Genomic DNA, 21860 nt, shown 5'->3' on the forward strand with positions numbered 1-21860 from the left:
AGTATGTATAATATCTGGGGTCCCAGAAAACTACCACAGTTTTGAGACCAATGGGACGTCATGGCCTTCTTCCTAGGTCATCTTCTCTCCAACTGCCTTGATGAATAAGTCAGAGACTATGCCCTGGAAGACTTAACCCTTTAAGTTCCCGAAATCTAGTGGTATGAACAGAACCATCAATAAACCAGGGGAAATAGTATTCCTCAAGATCCTTATAGGTGGGGATCCATTGAACTAGTGCAGAAGGGAGGGTTCTAAGGCCTTGCCTAAAGGTCTCAGACTCTGGAATAGTTGCCACTTATTTGTAAAAGGCACCTAAACTAGGGGGATCAAGACATGCAAGATTTTTAATAGACCCGGCCCTTTTTGTTAGAGGAATCATTTTACAACATAAGTCTGAACAAAGAGCGATTGCATGACCCTGTATCATCTATTTATTAGTAACTAGGACCTACAAACTGACAAGTAACTACTTTCTTTAAAAATATATTATATATAGATACACACACATTTGTGTATTTTCAGTCAGCACAAATTGGCAGCTATTCTCTCTTCTCTCAATCCCAAAGCTCCCCCCTCTATCCACTATGCTTCCTATCTGCTCACAATGCCACCATCCTTGTTAGGCCCTCCTCACTTCCTGTACTTGTTTCTCTTTCCATCATTCACACATTTGTCAAACTGATATTCCTGAAGCAAGGGTTCAACCACGTTGTTCCCTTGCTTAAGAAACCTCAACAGACTCTTTTGGCATTTAAAGCTTTTAACAATCTGGCTCTAACCTATTTTTCCAGACTGATAGCTCCTTATTCTCCTTAATGGACTCTATGTTTCAACTAAACTAGCCTGCCCTCACTGGGTTTCAATTTCACAGCCTGGCCCGAATCTCTGTTTTCAGCCTTGTTAAATACATGATTTCTTTATCCCTGATACGATGTGAACTCTTTTAGGAAAGACTAACTTTTTTTGGTCTTTGTATCTCTTTTTGCCCAGCACAAAGTTCATTCTTAGTAGATGCATGAGAAACCTAACCAGCAGTCGGCACTAAACTTCTTTGCCAATGGACTTATTTGAATGATTCGAATTGGAATTATTTTGAGGGATGATTTCTGCTAAATGACAAGTTACATAGGCCGTTCAACAAGTGAGTGGCTTTGATTGATTGGGGAGTTGTCCTAATCAACGATTTTTATCAAATGACTTTGGACTTAAACTACTTGTGCATAGAAACTTGTTTTTTTTTTTCTTTCTAGCTAGCAGAAACCAAAGACCTAAATGAGCAAAGAGTTGGATGACTAAACAACAACAAAATTGGATATAACGTTGGAACTGCCTGCTTAAAGGACTGAACTTTACTATCCGATTGTTAGGGTTTCTCTGGTTAGAATCACTTAGGTACCAGGTGAGGGCAGTAAGGACTTTCACATTCTCCTTTCAGTCAAGGCTTAAATAGTCAGCAAAAAGATCCTCTTCTCTCCGCTGGTTTATCCTTTCTTTTGTGAGCTTAAGAAATGGCTGTTTGTTCCCAGGTCCTGCTTTGTTAAGCTCCGATTCCAGTAGTGGCTTGAAGTGTTTGGGAAGACCGAGGGAAAGGAGATGGAAAAGGGGCCCTTTTGAGAATAATTTGGGTGATGACAAAAGTGAGCGAAGGTATAAAAATTTCTGACAAAGGGTGATGCGCGGGGTCCTAAAAACGTTTCTCCAGTGGACAGCTATCCATTTCCATACAGGACTAAAAGTATTGAGGGTGGGGGCGGAGCTGGTCAAAAATCACTCCAAAGTTTATTGCAGGGTCTTGCCCCAAGAATGGGAGCCTCAAAACTCCGTTCTTGTCCAGAGGTATGAAAGTCTTTATTTGAAGAAGAGGTTTAGGGCAAAGAAATAGCCTCAGAGTTGTCAGAGGGGCTGATGGAATAGTCAAGCCGCCCAAGGGGTGGATCAGGGCTTGCGTATTTATTGAATAGTCCACCCCCGGTGCTTTGGGGACCGTCCAAGTCGAGGTCCAGGCAGAAAAACTCAAGAGGAGGAGAAGTCTCACTATCTCTCTGGAATGCCATTATCTCGTTGTGAAGCTAATAACTAATGTAAATATAGACCGAAATAGTACAAGTGATTTGTAATACCCAACTATACAAGACTGATGTAAATAGAGAACAGAACAGAGCAAGACTATTACAACTGATTCATAATATACAAGTTAAATGCTTGGCAACACGGATTTTGTAATTCATGACTCGCTAATAATAATACAGGTTTTGTAATCTTTGCTTAACTAGTGAAGCTAGTTATGCTACGTGAGTTATGCTAACTGGTGAAAAATACAAGGATTTCAGAGCTTGGGATTCCCGCTTCTGTCGCTGCTCACCTCCATCAACAACATCAAAGATGAGAAAAAGAAAGCCCAAAGCAGCTCAAAATTCACCCTGAGGCAACAAGTGGCACAGAGCCAAAATTCGAAGCCTCCAGACTCTAGAGGTACCGGCGAACTGTTGACTTCTTTTCTATTTAAGCAAATAACTTTCTAGCACGTAAAGTTCGCAGATACCCAGGTCAAAGGGATTCAGTGCAGTGACCTTCGGGTGGGGTGGGAAGTGGAGGCGACATCGCAGCTCACCCAGCCTTTTCAACTTCCAGATCCGCCCACCGGCGCGTCACGGGTCCGTCACCCTCTTGGCTCCAGGGCTGTACGGGTGCGCCTGCGCTTCTTTCTAAAGGGGAGGCGGAGCCCGGGGGCGGTTTATGTAAGGCGGCGGCTCGGAGACCTGGTCCCACCCGGCTGACTCCCTGCTTTCTTCCTCCCGCAGAGATGGCTGCCACTGCTCTGTGCGTAAGGGAGCCGGGCCGCCCGGGCGGGCCTGCCATAGCCCGTCTCAAGATTCTGCTCGGACACCTTCAGGGCCCTGCAGCCACGGCGATCGTATCCTTCCAAATGCCGCAGCGTGCCAGGACCCAGGCTGGCCACTGATGGCTGCGTCAGAGTCTGGGGCTGATCACTGGTAGCCGCGTAGATGCGGGCACTGATCCAGAGAGGATGGAAGTGAGGGATGACTCGAGAAGCAGACTTCTCGAGCTCTTACATGCGTCCTTTCCCTTTCTTGCCCTGGCATGTTTAAATCCTCTCTTAAGTGAAGGCGCTTCTTTCTCCGATGGTCCAAAAGGCAAGAAATCGGTTAATCCGCGGTCGGTGTTCTTTGCCTTTTACCCATCTAAAGTCACACGTACTGGTTTTCCTTCTGACTACTGACTGATTTTAGAAAAAGTATTGGAGCCACTTGGCCACCTCCTTCCCTCTCTCCTTGGCACTCTTCCTCTGGACCTGCGCTGGTTTGTATCGTTTCTAATTCCACAGCCTTTCTTGGTACTCTTTTGCGGGGCATCCAGTAGGCCTTAGTGCCCATAGACTAGGGAGCAAGGTCTTTGTAAATGGGCAATTCGGTAGGCTTCTTTGGACTTAGTCCCCTCATCTGTTGATGCGCTTGCTAACGTCCCTTCCTGGTTAGCTGAAGTACTAAGAATGCCATAAATAGTTTATATTTTTGATGGTGGGAGCATCTAACCCAAAATGAGGGAATTAGTTAGGATTAGAGGGCACCAAGATTATTAGTATGATCTCAGATTCTGTCAGTTCAAGGGGCTGAAAAAAGCCCTCCCGATCCTTTTGCTGCTTTCTTTTAGATGGTTCTCTATACCCTTTCCTAGGTATCTTCTCCGGGAAATTGAAGCCCAAAGTACTGTAGAGACTCAAAGTAACACAATTTAAAGATCCTTCCCCTCCCCCATCTTCATCTGTCCTCTTCTCTTTTACATACTCACTGCATCTTCCCTAAATTCAATTCCTCATCTCTTCCTGCCAAGAGTATAATAATACCTTTTTTTATCTAGTCTTTGTCTTTCCAGGCCACCTTTTCCAGTCAAACCTTCATACCACTGGCCAAATAATCTTCCTTGGGCAACATTATGGTCACTGCACATTCTTTACTGGAATACCTATAGTGGCTCACCATTGCCTGCCAGATAAAGTATAAACGCCTAATCCTAGTGTTCAAGGTTATCCACAATCTAACTCTAACCTACTTTTATAATTGAGCAATGCTGGTATAATATCTCTTGTCATCCCTAGTACTTAGCACAGTACCCTGAACATAGAAGGTACTTAATAAATGATTGAATTGAATTTGTTGAAGGTATTATGAAATGCTGTTAACAACTTTATGTTGTTATTCAGTTCTTCTTGACCCCATCCAGGGTTTTCTTGTCAAAAATACTGAGTAGTTTGCCATTTCCTTCTCCAACTCATTTTACAGAGGAGGAAACTGAAGCAAAACGAATTAAGTGATTTGCTCAAGGTCACACAGCTAAGTGAGTGGCTAAAACTAAATTTGGATTCAGGAAATGAGTCTTCCTGACTCCAGGCCCAACACTGGTACCACCTAGCTGCCCTAACAGCTTTATAGGACTCAATATTTAGACTGCCTTTATAAAGTCATTTAGTGATTTTGTCATAAAAAACTGGAAATAGAACCTTGTTTCCCTTCCAGCTACATTGTGTTCTGGGAGTCAGTATTTATCTTTCTCTTGTTTTGTTTTTTTTTTCTTTCAGAGCCTCCTTAATTATTTCTAGTTCTTTGCTCCAGACTCTCACTAAACTGGATACCAAGTTTAGAGAGTGTTTACATCTCTTCATATGTAAAGTCAAGCATTTGCTATTTTGAGAAAGACATTTGTACTTCCTCAAATATTGAAAGTAGATTAGATAATATGGTCTAGGAACAGTCATTCTGTGTTCCACCCAGGCACAGATCAAAGAGGCAGTTTATGATGTAATAGAATGAATATGGTATAACCAGAGGCCAGGAGATCTATTTTGCACTCTCTGTATGACTTAGTCTCATTTAATCCATATTTCTTGACGTTGGTTCTTTCACCAGGTAAACAAATGGCTTGGACTAGAATATCAGAGGTTCTTAACTTGAAGTCCATGAACTTGTTTTCTCTTTTTTTTCTTCTTAAAAAAATTTTATTAATAGATTTTATGTCCAAATATTTCAGCCTCTTCTTCCCCTCCTCTCACCATAGAAGGCATCATCTGGCAGATAGATAGATAGATAGATAGATAGATAGATAGATAGATAGATAGATAGATAGATAGACAGACAGATATATTGTCTTTCATGTTTCCATTTCTCATTCATTCTCTGGAGCTGAATATGTACAAATTATTCTTCAAATATTAACTCTGTAGCTGTACATAATTCTCTCTTGGTTCAACTCATTTCATTCTTCATTGCCTCATGTAGTTCTTTCCAAGTTTTTACAAAATTAATCTGCTCATCATTTCTTACAACACATTAGTATGCCAAGAGCTAATAGGTAAAAAGTGACAGTTGTAAGATTTTAATCCATTGTCCTTTGATGTCAAATCCAGGTCTTAACAACTCTTGGAGAAGTAAATTTTGATTGCTCCTTGAGAAAGAAGACCACACTGAAGAGGGATCTGTTCAGAAAGGAAGGTTATATACAAAAAAAAAAAAATACATCGATAAAATTTTTTTAAAAATCATCTACCACAATTTGTTTAGCCATTCCCAAATTGATGGACATCCCCTCAATTTCCAGTTCTTTGCCACCACAAAGAGAATTGCTATAAATATTTTAGAACATACAGATTCTTTTCCTTTTTCCCTGATATTCTTGGGGAAGAGCCAGCAATCCTTGGGCTATGGGCATACACAATTTTATAATTCTCTGGGGGTAAATCCAAATTGCTCTCCAAAATGGTTTTCTATTTTGCTCTTTTTTTTCTTTAGCCAATCTGATGAGTGTGAGATGATGCCTCAGAATTGTTTTGGTTTGCATTTCATGAACTTGTTTTTAAAAATATTTTAACTCTAGCTTCATGTCGTTACTTTCCTTTGTAGTCTCATGTTTTCTGTTTTATGTATTTAAAAACCTTGTTCTGAGATGGAGTCCTTAGGCTTGGCAGACTGCCATAGAGGTTCGTGTTCCAAAAAATCCAAAAAAATTAAAAAAAAACCCTGGACTTGAAGGTTTCTCTGGTTCCTTCCATCTCTAAAGATAAAATGAACACATATGTTATTACTGAGAAAAGTTTTGCCTTTGAGTATTATTTTATTTAACTTGATTTTGTATACTAGGCAGCTTACCCAACTTCAGCTGCTATATCTTCCCGTTACCATCCTCAGCAATTCCAGTAAGTACTATTTTTGTTAATTTTTTAAAAATAATGCTGTGTATATAATTGCAATTTATTTATTAATTTATGCTAAGAATGTAGGTAGCTCCTTCTCTGACTAGAATTTTTATTATATATAATTTCACATCATTAGACATATTTTAATTGGTGTGGCAGTCTGGCAACGTGTGTGGAGAAACAAGCTTCAGTTCAGTTGCCAAGAAATGGCTTATAATTCAAAAGGAAGAGAAAATGTGACAACCAATGTTATACGGTAACCATAGCCATCAGGATTGCTGAATACGATGTTGAAATTAGTCTGTCTTGATTACATAAGGGCAATGAGCAATATTTGTATTCTGTCCTCCTTAAATTACTTTTTTTCATGGACTTTTATTTTTTATTTTTTTATATGATTCATGTTTGTTAAATTACTTTTTTTTAAAAGGGGGATCCCTTGTTATTCATTTTAATGCAGTCCTATAATTCACATTTGACAAAAGAAAATACATTAACTTAAAGTTATTGACATGCTTTTCTCCACTTCCCTCTCTCTTCTCCCCACCACCTCTTCTTTTCCTCTACCTGCCTCCATAGGTACACGCTAGATAATAATGTCTTAACCCTAGAACAGAGGCAATTTTATGAGGACAACGGTTTCCTGGTCATAAAAAATCTAGTGCCTGAGGCAGATATTCAACGCTATAGGTACAGTATGGTCATTTATGATTTTGTTAAAAACAATATGACATAAATAGAATAAAGATTAGTTTGCCTAGAGTTTCCGAGGCTTCTTTATGACTTGGGATTTAAGCATTTAGAGGGAGAAAGTGTCTCTGAGTAACTTCTCTGCAGGTACTTTGCCACCAGGCAATTTGGCCCTGGTGATGGATCAGCAGCCCCAATTCTGTTAAATGAGTGTGATAGGAGGGGGGGGAGGAAGAGTCATCCACCATCTTCTTTTCTTTATCTGCGTACCATTTCTGTCTGGAGTTAGATACAGGCAAGTTGTAGGCAAAGAGATCTGTGAAGGCCTTGTGAAAACTTCCCAAATGCATCAGCTGGAATGGCATCTTTGAGTGGCTGCTGTCAGTAATCAGTTTTGTGCTCTTTAGTGTTAATTCTGTGACATTCCAAAGGATGATAGCATCAACCATTTGATTTATTTAGGAATCAGTTTGAAAGGATCTGCAGAAAGGAAGTAGCACCCTTGGGATTACAGATAATGAAGGATGTGACCATTGCAAAATCAGAGCTTCATCCAGATGAGAAAGTGATTACAAAAATTCAGGATTTTCAGGATGATGAAGAACTCTTCAGCTACTGCACTATGCCTCAGGTTAAAAGCTTTGCCTCGTTTTATTTTTATTTGGAAAATATGCAGAGATTTTATAATTTTAAAATTGTATTGCTTGCAACTTCAGTAATCCATTTTTAGTTCCTGGCTCTGAATCCCTTTATACTTTTTAAGATGCTTTGTAATGATCTGTTGGAAAGAGATTCAGAAGGCTCCTCCTCCTTTCTAGACCTTTGACTCTAGATTTCACTGATGCTAAGGGAATGTTCCATAGTAGAGGGAGGTAAACTTTTTTACTCATATTGAAGTTAGTTGAAGGCTAACCTCATACTGCAGGAAGTATACTGCACTGGGGGCAGGAATGACCTAGTTTGGAGTCTCAGCTGTCATACTGATTAGTTTTGTGGTCTCTCCCTGTATAAAAATTTGGGGCCCTCCTTTCATGTCAGAGAAGAAGCCTGAATTTTTTCTTTTTCATTTATGGGGTATTTACAGCACCTTATTGCAAACTTTGGGTTAAGTATGCATTTCTGAGTTTCTAAGCCTTTTCTGTATCATCTGCTGGCCTTCATGTATCATCTGTTGCTTCCACAAAACTCCCCCAAAATTCCCATTTAATTTCTTATGCCAACATTACAATATATTGATATAATAGATTAAATGGCAACGTGTAAGGAATAACTGTATTCACTATTTAGTTATAATGAATGAGTTTCGCTCCCCAAACGAAATATGAAATGACACCTTTCCCCTACTTTGCAGAAATGGGGGGCTGTGCATGTGAGATGCTATGGATCATGTCAGATTTTTCTTGTATCTTTTTATTTTATGCAACTTTTTTTTCATCCTCCATATTTTATTATTAGGGATCAATCTCTAAGACAGTGATGGGCAACCTTTTGAGCTTGGTGTGTCAAAATTCACCAAAAAACTGAGCATAACTCGGGTGGTGTGCCATTTTGAGAAAAAAAAACCATAATTTCATAATATTTATAGTTCAAATAACAAAAATGTATAATTGTAATATATAACTGTATTTAATAAACCAAAACAGGTAAATTAATATAGGTAGAATTGTCATCTACAGTGCACAGAGCGTCTACACAACACTACAGCAAATGTTTCATCCTTGGCATGTGGCCCCAAACTTCTCTGTATGTGTGTCAGTGCTGACAACGCATGTCATAGGTTTGCCATCACTGCTCTAGGATGAGATGGGGGAAGAATACAAGTTATGTAAAATAAATATAAGCAATACAAAATGTAATGTGTTAAAACACAAAAATACAAGTAATATAAAAATATATAAGTAATATAAAAATAAAGGATGTGAGTTAAAATTTATTAAAAAAAAAAAAAAAGAAAGGAAAAAATCCTTGCCCCCTTCCACCTACTCTACTTCAAATCTGAGTTCTGGTTTGAAATCTTGGTTGAATCACCCATAGCTGGCCAAAGACACACATACACACACACACACACACACACACACACATCCTAGAGCTAAGTAGACATTTTGAAGGAATCATTTTTTATTGGGGCTTGAAGCCCACTTCAAACATTTCCAAGCTTCGTGACCTAGCGTGATACAATGGAGAGAAGGCTGGATTTGGAGTCAGGAACGTGTGAGTTAAAGTCCCAAAGTGTGATCCTGAGCAAGTCACAACTTCTCTCATTTTCTTATCTATAAGATAAGGAAGTTGGATTCCATGGCTTCTAAGGTCCCTTTCAGATCCAAATCTGGGATCCTAAGTCAAATTCCCTGAGCCTTGGTTTCTTCATCTGCAAAGTGGGAATAATAATGGGATTTTCCTCACTAGGCTGTTGTCAGGAACCATTTTGGATTTAATGTGGATAATTGAAACTTAACTATGTTCTATGATCTATTGCTCTAATTATTCATGAGCTCTTTCCTCTCCCTATCTTAGATCCTTAAATATGTTGAGTGTTTCACTGGACCTGATATCATGGCTATGCATACGATGCTGATAAACAAGCCTCCGGATTCTGGTAAAGAACTTTTATTTATTTTAGGGGCCAGTTAGTGGGGGCCTGTGGAATGGAGATCAAGAAAAATATATTAGTTGCACTGTAAAAACTGAGGTAAAACCAGCATCCTGACTCACATCAAAGCAATCAGCCTAACAAACATTAATTTGGGACATATATATGTCCTTTTTTTAAAAAAAAATTTTTTTAACTAACATTTCAAATGACGTACATTGTTACAAAATCAGTGTGATAATTTTGGATATTGTACATGGCTTTATTATTTTCTTAGGATTTACAGGACTTTGAATGCTTGTCTTATCTAGCCCTCGATCCATGATTTTATTGGGATAGATGCTGCTTCCACCAAAGGCAATCACAACTTTTGTACGATGTCTCAGGTCTTCAAGAGAATTGTTCTGGCCAAAAATCTGCTTTGTGGCTGACCTAGTAACAAGGCTGTCTAGCTAAGCTGATTCCTGGACACTAGGCACAGGAGGCATCACTGAAAGGCCCCTGCTCAAAGTCTTTCTTGTTTGGTAGCATATGTCGGAGCTTGTGCTTCACTTTTTAGACATAACACATACATAATGAGGCATTGAAGTAGGTTGAAAGTGGAAGACTAGATCATATTCCACTGCTATTAATCCACATAATCCACTGCTATTAATAACCAAGACTTTGCAAAGATGGCTTAGGAAGCTATAAGTGATCACGTTCACAGGCAGAACTGGCCAGGCAAACCCTCACTGCAAGGGCTACCCCATGGACCTTTGGTGTCCCAAGAAGGACGAGGCCAGAGGCCGAGCATAAAATTAGCCACGGGTCAGAGGTAAGCTGTGCTGAACACAGAAGCACGTTCAGTGGATTTGGGCATGACATCCGAGAGTGTGATCTTGCTGAGGACAGCCTCTGGGCCTTCCCATCGAGTGCCATTCCCTCGAAATCTGGTGGTGTCTGGCCACATTTCCCTCTTCAGCCTTTACTGTCCTTTGTGGCATTAGAAGTTAAATCTCACCGAAATTCCACTGGAAGACTTAACCTTCTGCATTGAACCTATCCTCCTCCCCCAAGATTTTATTTTGTTTTAGGACTAGATATTGGCTGTTTGTCTAGGGAAAGCTGAAGAGTTTAGTAGAGCTTCTTCTGACCATTGGGTTGGGTTCCATTACAGGGAAGAAGACATCTCGCCACCCCTTCCATCAGGACCTGCACTACTTCCCATTCAGGCCTCCCAATTCCATTGTTTGTGCTTGGACTGCCATGGAACATATTGATAGAAATAATGGCTGCCTGGTTGTGATACCAGGCACACACAAGACCACTTTGAAACCACATGACTATCCTAAATGGGAGGTATGTCTGACTATTGAAAGCATGCAAAAATAGACCAAGAAAGGTTAATAGAATTTTTCCTTATAAGGTATTTTTCCTTGTAAAGATACGACAAGTAATAGACCTTTCTTGGCCGAAAGCATCATTCTATATTTTGAAATTCGGATAAAGAGAAGACATTAAAAGACTAACATTTTTTTCAGTCCAAGTCATTGGCCTTATTTATTTTGCTTCTTCTAAGCCTAAAACATGGCTTGTTTTGTATTCTAGGGGGGAGTTAATATTATGTTCCATGGTATCCAAGACTATGATATCAACCAACCCAGGACCCACCTTGTGATGGAGAAGGGAGATACTGTTTTTTTCCATCCTCTGCTTATTCACGGATCTGGAAGAAATAAAACTCAAGGGTTCCGGAAGGTAATGAACAATTCCCCTCCCACCCACAAGAAGTTTGTAAATCAGATTTTAAAATAGCATTCCAAGTTTATATGAATGCTGGCTATAATTGCAAGGTGTCAGTAAGTAAACATTTTAGTCTATTTTATTAACAAGGAGGCTTGTTTCCTTATTTTTATCAATCAGGAACCAATTTATATGGATGTCATATTGATTGATGGGCATTCGTTTCCTCAGGGGAAAAAAAACTCAGCTTATTTTACTTTTGTTTTGCAGTTAATATTTAGTATCTGCTTTAACAATACATGACATCATCCCCCAAATATAATAACATAATCTAGAATTTTTATAGGACATTACCACCTCTCCTGGACCTTATGATCTAGGCTGATTGGCCTCCTCTCTGCTTCTCACACATGACATTTAATCTCCCATTTTTGCCTCTATTATTTCCCATATCTGAAATGGGCTCCTTCCTCATCTTTGCCTCAGCAAATCCCTCTTCCTTCAAAATGTAGATCAGGCACCCCTTCCTCCAACTGCTTACATGCTCCCTCTCAAACTATCTTATATTTGGCCAATGTGTTTATATGTATTTATTCTCTTTGATATAATATTGATTTATTTGTATTTATTTCGTATATAGAGGTGTAACCTTGCATTGAATTGATTTTCCTCTATCCGAATACACACACACAAGCACACACAGTCACACGTGTACAGGGCATCATAAAAGTCTTAATCCTAAAAGAGCACGACGATTTTGAGGTACCCTGTGTAAATCCTCATCTCTCCAGCTAGACTGTAAGCTCGTTGTGATGGTATGTGAATTCCCAGTACCTAACAGAGTCAGTCACTCAATAAGGATTTCTTAAATGTCCACAGCATGCTAGAAACGGTGCTAAGCTGGGGATGCAAAAAAAAAAAAAAAAAAGACAAAAGACAGTCCCCAGCACATAGCAGGTACTGTACAAATACTTGCTGATTAATATTCTTTGACTTCAGCAGCTGGAGAGGGCAGTACCAAAGACAGAAGAGATGGCAGCATCTCTCTCGAGTGCTCTAAAAGATCTCAAATGTCTTAATCCTGGCTATCTTCCCTCTCCAGCGACATAGACTCCCAACTTCTCTATACCTTAGTATGTGGTTTTATAATTTTTCATGGTCAAAACTGATTCATCACCTGGTTTATCACTTAATTCATTACTGGCCCACTTGTGGTCATGAGCTTCTCTAAGCTTAGCTCTAGAGCAGTGATTCCCAAAGTGGGTACCACCGCCCCCTGGTGGGTGCTGCAGCGATCCAGAGAGGCAGTGATGGCCACAGGTGCATTTGGGGGCAGTGATAGTATATGACACAGGGGGTGCTAAGTAATATTTTTTCTGAAAAGGGAGCAGTAAGCCAAAAAAGTTTGGGAACCACTGCTCTAGACTCATCCTCAGCCAACTTGTTGCTGGTTCCTTATTTGAAATGTTTCTACCTTGTATTCCCCTGATATGAACCTCAAGAACTCCAGGGTCACTGCCATGCCACAATGAGGCATCAGAGATGGTGATTCATCCCCTGGTTTATCACTTAATTCATTACTGGCCCACTTTGTGGTCATGAACTTCTCTAAGCTTAGCTCTAGAGCAGTGATTCCCAAAGTGGGAATTATTATCTTTGCCATAGCAGAAAAAGTGTTGTTAATGTCATCCAGTGCCAAAAGTTCCACGAATAACCCTGCCTGGAGATCTTTGAAGCATTTCTGGCAGAGAGAAAAATTCATTCTGAACATTGTGATTACTCTCTCCACACTCAGAAAAATTCTTATACTGTTCCATTTTACCTGCACCAGTTTCCCATTCCCATTTTCATTTTCTAGGTTTAGGCAAGAGTTCAAAATTTGCTTTTATTGCTGCCAGAGAGAAGCAATATAGAAGCCAAGTGTTGATCCTAACAGAGCTTTAAGCGTTCCTTTAATCTAGTGGCATGTTTATTATTTGCCAGTAGAGCAACTACAAATCTCTTTGTTTCTTGATTATACTATTATGCTTGTTACTATTTAAATAAATAATCTATTCCAAACTAAGTGAAATAATTTCTGTGGCTAAGAGGATAATGGGATCATAATTTTGGAGATGGAAGGGGATTAGAGGCCTTATTTTACAGCTGAGGCAACTGAGTCCTAGACACTTGTGACTTTCCCAAAGGTCACCTGGGTGGTGAGTGGCAGAGCTTGGATTCAAACCAAGAACCTCTGACTACAAGTCCAAAACTCTTCCCACTGCAAAAAGGCATAATTCAAAAATAAAACAAATACTTATCAAACTCCTACAATGTACTGGCACTGTATATTTGGGAATAAGAAGTGTAACAGTCCCTGCCTTCAAAGAGCTTTCATTCTACTGATAAGTGTTTTAAGGAAATGGAGAGATCTTTCAATGAGTGAAAACACTGAGATAATGAAAAATGCTAAGAATAAGCAAGTTGTGGGGGCAGCTAGGTGGCTCAGTGGATTGGAAGCCAGCCTAGAGATGGGAGGTCCTGGGTTCAAATATGGCCCCAGACCCTTCCTAGCTGTGTGACCCTGGGCAAGTCACTTAACTCCCATTACCTAGTGTCTTTACCACTCTTCTTCTGCCTTGGAAGGTAAGGGTTTAAAAAAAAAAAAAAGAAGCAAATTGTGTGAATATCTACCTAGCCCTTTCAGTAAAGAATGAATTAGGTAGTTTAGAACTTCTTATACTTTTAATATTACCGTGGGCAGAAACAGAGTAAATCATAAAGTTCTTAAAGGATATAAATATAGTCCAAGACAGAAGCTAAGTAATTGCGTAATTCATGTGTTGCCCCTCAGGGTGAGTGATAATTGGTTTTCTTTTCCCATTTATACAGGCCATTTCCTGTCACTTTGCTAGTTCTAATTGCTACTACACTGATGTAAAAGGCACTAGTCAAGAAAACATTGAGAAAGAAATCCAAAACATAATAGAAAAGAAATATGGTCTCCCCAATATGTCACTTAAGGTAGGTCCATATGAAATGAAAAGGTGAAGAACTGCTTCTTTTGTTGTTTCTTTTTAAAAAATGTAATTCCTGAAAGTGTACAATTTAAGTATAGGCAGAGCTTGCTTTAAGTCGCCCTGTCTTTTGACAATAACATTGTTAATATGTCATGATGCCAAAGCTAATTGCAATGATGGAAGAAACATGATACTAAGTTAGCTGATTGTCTCAATATAATTTTAACATTGTTCTCATGCAGTATAGGATAGTGGGGAGAGAACTGCTCTGAAAACCAAGAAGATGTGAGTTCTAGTCTTGCCTCTGTCATACACTGGCTTTGGGAGTCCAGCTTAACCCCTCAGTATTCTAGGCATCTCTCTAAGGCTCTAAGCTTCAGAGAAGATACTGACTTGCCTTAGTAAAGGGAATTTCCTCATTTGAGACTTAAATGTGCTAAAGAAATCACAGGTTTATTCTCAGCCCCAACTTCTATCCTATGGAACTAACTGCCCCCTAGAATGTTATTTCACCTAATATGTTTTTTTCTCACTCCCATCTCCCTCTGCCTTGAGACTTCTCCAAGGGTCCTTTTCACTCTCTTACCCTTTCCATTATAACCTCTGATACCCCCATTCAGTCATTAACAAACTTCTCTTCATTTTAGACTTTTTTTCCCCGTCTCATACTCCCTCCCCTCTTCTAGCACTAACAGAGACCTGGCTTAGTTCAGAAGACATTCTCATCCCTAGCCACTGTCTTTAGTAATGATAATAATAGCCTCTTATATAGCCCTAACTTTCCTCTGAGATGGATAGGTTCTATTATTACCCCATTTCACAGACAAGGAAACCAAGGCTAAGAAAGTTTAAATGACTTATCCAAGATCACAGATTTGGTTGTGTCCAAGGCAGGGGCTTAAACTCAGGTCTTCCTGACTTCAGATTCAATATTTTATCCACTATGCCATTTAGGAGCCACCAAGTATTAAATGTACCCTCTGTCAAATCCACCAACACAAGGAATGATGGGGAGGAAAAGACAAAGTCCTCTTTCCTCACTTCCATTTTTAGGCTCTGTCTTTACTGCCATTGCTCAATAATTTCCTCTTCTTTGATGTTTATTCTATCTGCCTATGTCACCCCACTGCGATCATTGCTATAGTCATTGACATCCTCCAGGTTTTCCCTCCTGTCTCAAGGAATTCATTACCTGAGTCATAAATTCTTCTCCCTTCCAGCCTCTGCTTTAAACTTGGACATAATGATGTCCCTTCAGACAATCTGGCCTTTTGGGTCTTCAACCCCCTCAAATTCTCTGTCCTATATCCTTATTTGCTACCTGTGTGACCTTGGGCATATCATTTCATCTCTCTTGGCCTCAGTTTCCTTACTCATAAAATGAATTGGATGTACCTTTCTTAAATTCCCTTCTAGTTCTTCACCAATTTAGAAGTGATTTTACTTACTAACTAGTTCAACTATTTAAGGTCCTTAAACTCTTTCTGTTTGGTATTATTTTTAGGATACTTGGAAGTTCCGAGCACGGACTGTAAAAGGTGAAAGAATCAATCTTTGAAGTAGTCACCCAAAGTCCTTTTAAAAGAAGCAGTTTAAACAACTACCAGGTGCCTCTATGGAGAATGATTTTATATGAGAAGTAGCCACCTTTGTTATCAAATACTAATATGAAAAAGCACTTTGCTGTACATGGTGTTATCTGCATTGCCTTGATGATATGACAACTACAAAGACTAAAACCTGGTATATTAAAAAAGCTTAACTTCGTGTCGCAATTGATAAAGATGCCTAAGTAATTTCCGAGTAATCCAAGTCTTCAAAAACTAATATAGCCATCAGAGAGAACTCTTAGCAAAGCCAAAAGAAAATCTATTGAGTTTAGAATCTTTGTAATTATAAACTACTTAGATAAAGAGTAATAAACTAATTAGTAAAGAGTGATGACTGATTGCTTCATAGTTGGGGGAAATCTATTGTAGCCACTTCTTTCGGAAGGAAAAGAATGAGAACTTGTTCTAAGCAGGTGGTTCTTTATTCAGTGAAAAAACGTGGATCATGGTTGAGATCTGCCTTATTCCACAACAGGTTGTAATTCAAGAGCCCCAAACTGGATTTCATTTATTCTTTTCTCTTTTTTTTCTGACCCTAAAGCACAGGATAATGTGCTCTGAAGATCACTTTCGTATTCTTCTTAGTCAGAAGAACTGAGGATCTTCATACCTGATGATGCCTAATGTTAGGGTTCGGTGGTAGGAAGCTTATCAGATCATTCTGTTTTTAGATCAGAGTGACCATGATCTGGTGATTTCTTGCCATTTATCCTCAAGTTTCCATTTGTTTCCTCACTTCTCAAATTAAGGGAAGGGAGTAAGGAGAATTATGGCTCACATTTCTCATTTGTTTTTCAATCAAGGCAAGGGCGATTTCCTAGTATTAAAATAAGAAACAGAAAGATAAGGAGAATCTCCCAACACTCTTCCCTCTCTCCCTTTTCTTGCATCATAAGTAAATGACATGTTTCCTCGGATTTTCTCTGGTTTCTACTGGGCAGTAACTTTAAGCCTACAATTCCCCTGAATCCATGAATTGGATGATGGTATAAGGGTGATACAGACTGACATGAGAGAGCTGGACAGTGGAAAGACTTGGTAGGGAATACAAAAAGTATAAATGTGAGCTAAATGGTCCCATGTTTCACTCTGGAATATTGAATTCCTCCAACCAGTTTATGCCAATTTTGGAACAAAGATCCTTTTGAAATAAAGTTAAATAGTAAGAGGGGAAAGGCAAATAAACAAGTTGTGGTTATTTTCCATAAGACACTATATTATATTTGTGAATCTGCCCTGCTATGTGGGGTTCCAGCTGCTTGGAGAGCAATCCTCGGATAATTGGTATCTTTTGCATGTCAAAAATCCATTAAAAATGTGTTATTTTTTGTTTCTATTTCCTTTATTTCCAAATATATTCCTACCCCTCCCTTCCTCAGGGAACTGATTCTTGTAATAAATAAAAAAAGGAAGAGGGAGAAAAAGGCAATTCAGCAAAACCAACAAACATATCAACCAAGTGACGCTATTTCCATACTCATAGTCTCCCCTTCTGCAAAGTAGGAAGGGAGGTTCCTTTTCTCAACTCTTCCAGGGTGAAGATGGAGTATTCTAATTACATAGCACTCAATTTTGGCTTTTATTCTCTCCATTTACACATTTTAGTCATTGTGTATGTTTTCTTGGCTCTACTTACTTTGCTTCAGTTTAATCAATTAATCATTTCATAAAAGTTTTCAAAGCGTATGACTTTTTTATATTTACTATCAATATAATATTTCCCTAGGTTCATGTAAAATCATTTTTAGCTGTTCCCTGTTATAGGAAAAGTTATAAGGTAAATATATAAACATATAGGCAGCAAAAGGCAGAGAGCTGGCTGGCTGACATAAACATTCTTAGTAGAATGCAACTGCAAGGTTTTGAAGAAGGTGTTTGGAACTGCCAAGGGCTGAAGGAAGGAGCTTGAGAGCTGGGATCCTGTCATCTATCTGTAACCAGAAACTTTGGAGATTTTTGTTGAACATCAACTGAGTGCCTTGCCTGAGGGAAGGACAAATCATTGTAACCGGGTGGACCAGTTTCAGAGTGTCTTTCACCTCAGTTTGTGGATTTACTGGCCGACCAAGAAGTTGTTCCTGTTACCTGTACCACCAAGGATTCAGCTTGGATCAGTATCTCCTGTGGAGTGAGAAATCCCCTCGTCTCCAAAAAGTCCCAGCAGCCACCCTGATTCAGCCAGACTCCTTCTCTGGAGACAGAGAAACCAGCCAGCCCAATCTAACTGGTAGTTGGCTAGGTCCTAATTAGTAGATAGTCAAACCTCTCCCATCTCCCTTTCCCTATTTTATTAAATTGTGTTTTTTATTTCCCTGTTTGTTTCCTTCTCTAAAACCCAACAAGTACCCACTAGTGTTAAGGTTAATCCTTGGCTTGACTAAGGAGGCAGTTGGGGGTTTAACTGCCATTCTTAATCCTGTCACCACTCACTCCCAGCTGTGTCCTGTGTTGTGGCATATTTGTGGGACAGGCAGTTAACTTACTTTACCAAATCACTCCTCCATCACCTCCTACACCCTCTATTAACCCCTTGGTGTTTATTTACTGGTTTCATCCCCAAGTGATGAGTATCTGCTTTGTTCCAATTCTTTGCTGTCACAAAAAGACTGCTCTCAGTATTTTTGTATCCATGGAGCATTTCTTTCTATCTTACTCCTCCTTGGACTATATGCTTTAACGGTGAGATTTCTGGATAAAAGGGTATGGATATTTTAGTCATTCTCTGATCATAACTTCAAATTATTTTCTAGAATGCTTAAACCATTTCATAGTTCTGTCAACAGTGGATTCTTGTGCTCATTTTGTATAGTCCCTCCATCATTATTGCCATCATTCAACATCTCTATCATTTGTCATTTTTGACAATTTGCTGTATGAATGAGATGAAACTTCAGAACTGTTTAGATTTGGACTTCTCTTATTAGTGATTTGGAACATTCTTCTCTCATGTAATTGTTCATTATTCTTTAGAGATTTGCTTATTTGTATCTTTTGACCACTTTTCCAGTGGGAAATCTTAAATATTTTTGTGAATTCCTTATATGTCTTGAATATTTGAAATCATTTATATCAGTAAACATCTGATTGTACACTTCTGATGGTAAAAGCAAAGTTATGAAGATCATCTTCTTTTAAATTTTTTTGTTTTTCTTTAATATAATTTTATTTTTAAATTACTTGTTCATGGTTACATGATTCATGTTCTCTCTCTCCCCTTTTCCGTACCCCCTCCCAGATCTGACAAGCAATTCCACTGGGTAATACATGTATTACAAGATTGTCTTCTTGAAACACATAGTCCTTTGGCATTGCTGCTTCAACAGAGTGCATCAAAATATATACCTTTGAATAAGTATAAGTCAAAAACATTAAAGCACAAAGAATCCAGAGCAAAGCTGAGGGACTTATTAGAAAGAAAACTAGCCACATTCAGAGGAAGAACTGTGGGAGGAGAAACACAGAAGAAAAACAACTGCTTGAAAACATGGGCTGATGGGGATATGATTGGGGATATAGATATTAAACAATAACTCTAGTCCAATTATCAATAATATGGAATTAGGTCTTAATCAATGATACATGTAAAACCCAGTGGAATTGTGCATCAGCTAAGGGGGGTTAGGGAGGTTTAGGGGAGAGGGAAAGAACATGAAACATGTAACTATGGGAAAATATTCCAAATAAAAATTAAAATAAATTTAAAAAACATTGAAGCACAAATGGATGGGATATGACAAAACTATTGACAGCTGGATAACAATTATTTGTATATCAATTTCTAGTTAGTTCTCGGCTGCCCCAACATGGATAAAATGTGGATAAAAGCATATCACTCAGGCTGAAGTGAAAGATCTGGAGGGTGCGTGGGGATGCCTAAAGGCTCAGATTCTACCTCTTAGGGGGCCCCCCAAACCCTCAGTTTTCTATACCTTTGCTATGTAATAGGCTGTTATTTCTGCTCTAGACATGCATTGTCTTCTCTGCTTGGTAGCCTTACCCTTTCATTTCTTTGGAATCCTCCATATCTGGATTAATCCACATTAGAAATGTCCAGCTTCCTAACCTTGGTGTCAACTCAAATAGAAATGAGACCAGTAAACTATACCTAAACATTCCTGTGGACCACAATTTGGCTTGCTTTTAAGTATAATATTATTTTTATAATGTTATTTAGTTACATGATATATTTTGCTGTATTTTTACTTATTTTTGTTAAACATGTTCAAATTACCATTTAATCTTGTTCAGTACACATTTGAGAGGGTTGTGGACCAGACGCACAGGGACCATGTCTTTGATACCTCTGTCCTAATCAATCAATGGAAATTTCCTGCCTATGACATAAAAATTGGGAAACCAATCAAATGCATATAGTAAAGGCTCCACCTCTATCTAAAAAACTATTTTTTCTCTTCTGCATCTCTGAGCTGATGGTTGTATGGACTATCCTAAGGGTTATAGCACTATCAAAGCTAACAAATCTAGCCTAATTTGATCGGCAAGTTAGGAGAGATATCCCTCAGTGGATCATCATTTCCCTTTGTTTTTCTGTCATGAAAGATCAGTCAACAACAGTAACCTCCACAACCTCAGTCAGAGAGGTATTCTATCCCCTTTGGAGATTCAGTTGTATTCTTGTTTCAGGTTTGCAATCCAAATAAATTGTTGGTGCCCTCATCATTTCCCTAGGTGTCTCAAGTGAAGTCACAAACATGTCTGATAAAAGTTTACTGCTTTGAAACACACTTGATAAAGTAAAAACATGTGTGATACAAATATCTGTTTTCACATTAAAATGCACATGATAAAAATTACTGCTTTCCTAAATGAAGTGAATGAATATTTACAAAAATATAAACCACCCAGATTAGCAGAAGAGGAAATCAAATTCTTAAGTAACCTTATATTAACTTAAATAACCATATCTTAGAAATTGAACAAGCTATCAATGAGTTCTCTAATAAAAAAAAATCCCAGGGGGCAGCTGGTGGCTCAATGGATTGAGAGCCAGGCCTAGAGACAGGAGATCCTAGGTTCAAATTTGGCCTCAGACACTTCCTAGCTGTGTGACCCTGGGCAAGTCACTTAACCCCATTGCCCAACCCTTACCGCTCTTCTGCCTTGGAGCCAATATACAGTATTGACTCCAAGATGGAATGTAAGGGTTAAAAAAAAATCCCTAGGACCAGGTAGAATTACAAATGAATTCTACCAAATTCTTAAGGAAAAATTAATCCCAATATTATGTAAAATACTTGAAAAAATAAGTAAAAGAAATCTTACAAAATTTCTTTTATCACACAAATATAGTTTTGATTTCTAAAAAGGGGGAAAGCAAAAACAGAGAAAATGATAAACCAGTTTCCTTAGTGGATATCAGTGTAAAATTTTTAAATAAAATACTAGTTAGGAGATTATAGCAATATATCAAAAAGATCATAAAATCGGGTGGGATTTATACCAGGAATGCAGGGCTGGTTCAATATTAGGAAAAATATCAGCATAATTGACCATATTAATAACAAACTAAAAATGATTCTCAACTGGTACAGAAAAGGCTTTTGACAAAATACAACATCCATTTCCATTAGAAAGAAACACAACACAACACTAGAAAGCATAGAAATAAAGGAATCCTTTCTTAAAATAAGAGTGTCTATCTAAAAGCAAGAGCAAGCATTGTTTATAATAGGGATAAATTGGAGGTTCCAGGTTAAGATGGCGGCAGAGTAAGAAGCAGCTCTTAACCTCTCCTGACCAAAACACACAAAACTCCTCAAGGGGACATAAAAACAAGTCCAGACGAACGGAGGAACCCCACAACAGGGCACAACGTGGAAGGTATGTGGAATCGAGGCATTTCCATGCTATAAAGGGGTGAAACAGCTCTCACTAAATCGCGGGCTGAGCAACCACCCCACCCCCACCCCCTCCACACACAACACCTATAGCGCCGAAGCCAGCTAAAAAGAAATAGAGCAAGTTTGGGGCACCCATCGAGTCATTGGCAGCTCCGGGGCCTGTTCCTGAGAGCA

General features: G+C 38.8%; 1 protein-coding gene across 2 annotated transcripts; it reads left to right on the top strand.

The window, feature by feature from the left end:
- The first annotated feature begins 2732 nt into the window (after positions 1-2732).
- On the top strand, positions 2733-17159 carry PHYH (phytanoyl-CoA 2-hydroxylase). Of its 2 annotated transcripts, XM_044677270.1 has the most exons (9): positions 2733-2917; positions 6156-6211; positions 6791-6901; positions 7364-7532; positions 9416-9497; positions 10651-10832; positions 11082-11231; positions 14088-14219; positions 15720-17159. In XM_044677270.1, the coding sequence occupies exons 1-9, from the start codon at positions 2807-2809 to the stop codon at positions 15771-15773; spliced, it is 1047 nt and encodes a 348-aa protein (XP_044533205.1). In that variant the 5' UTR covers positions 2733-2806; the 3' UTR covers positions 15774-17159. The 2 variants fall into 2 exon arrangements, with proteins under 2 accessions (XP_044533205.1, XP_044533207.1); XM_044677272.1 differs by lacking the exons at positions 9416-9497; positions 10651-10832.
- The last annotated feature ends 4701 nt before the right edge of the window (positions 17160-21860 follow it).

Source organism: Gracilinanus agilis, chromosome 5 (genome assembly GCF_016433145.1).
Source record: "Gracilinanus agilis isolate LMUSP501 chromosome 5, AgileGrace, whole genome shotgun sequence".
Taxonomy (NCBI): Eukaryota; Metazoa; Chordata; class Mammalia; order Didelphimorphia; family Didelphidae; genus Gracilinanus; species Gracilinanus agilis.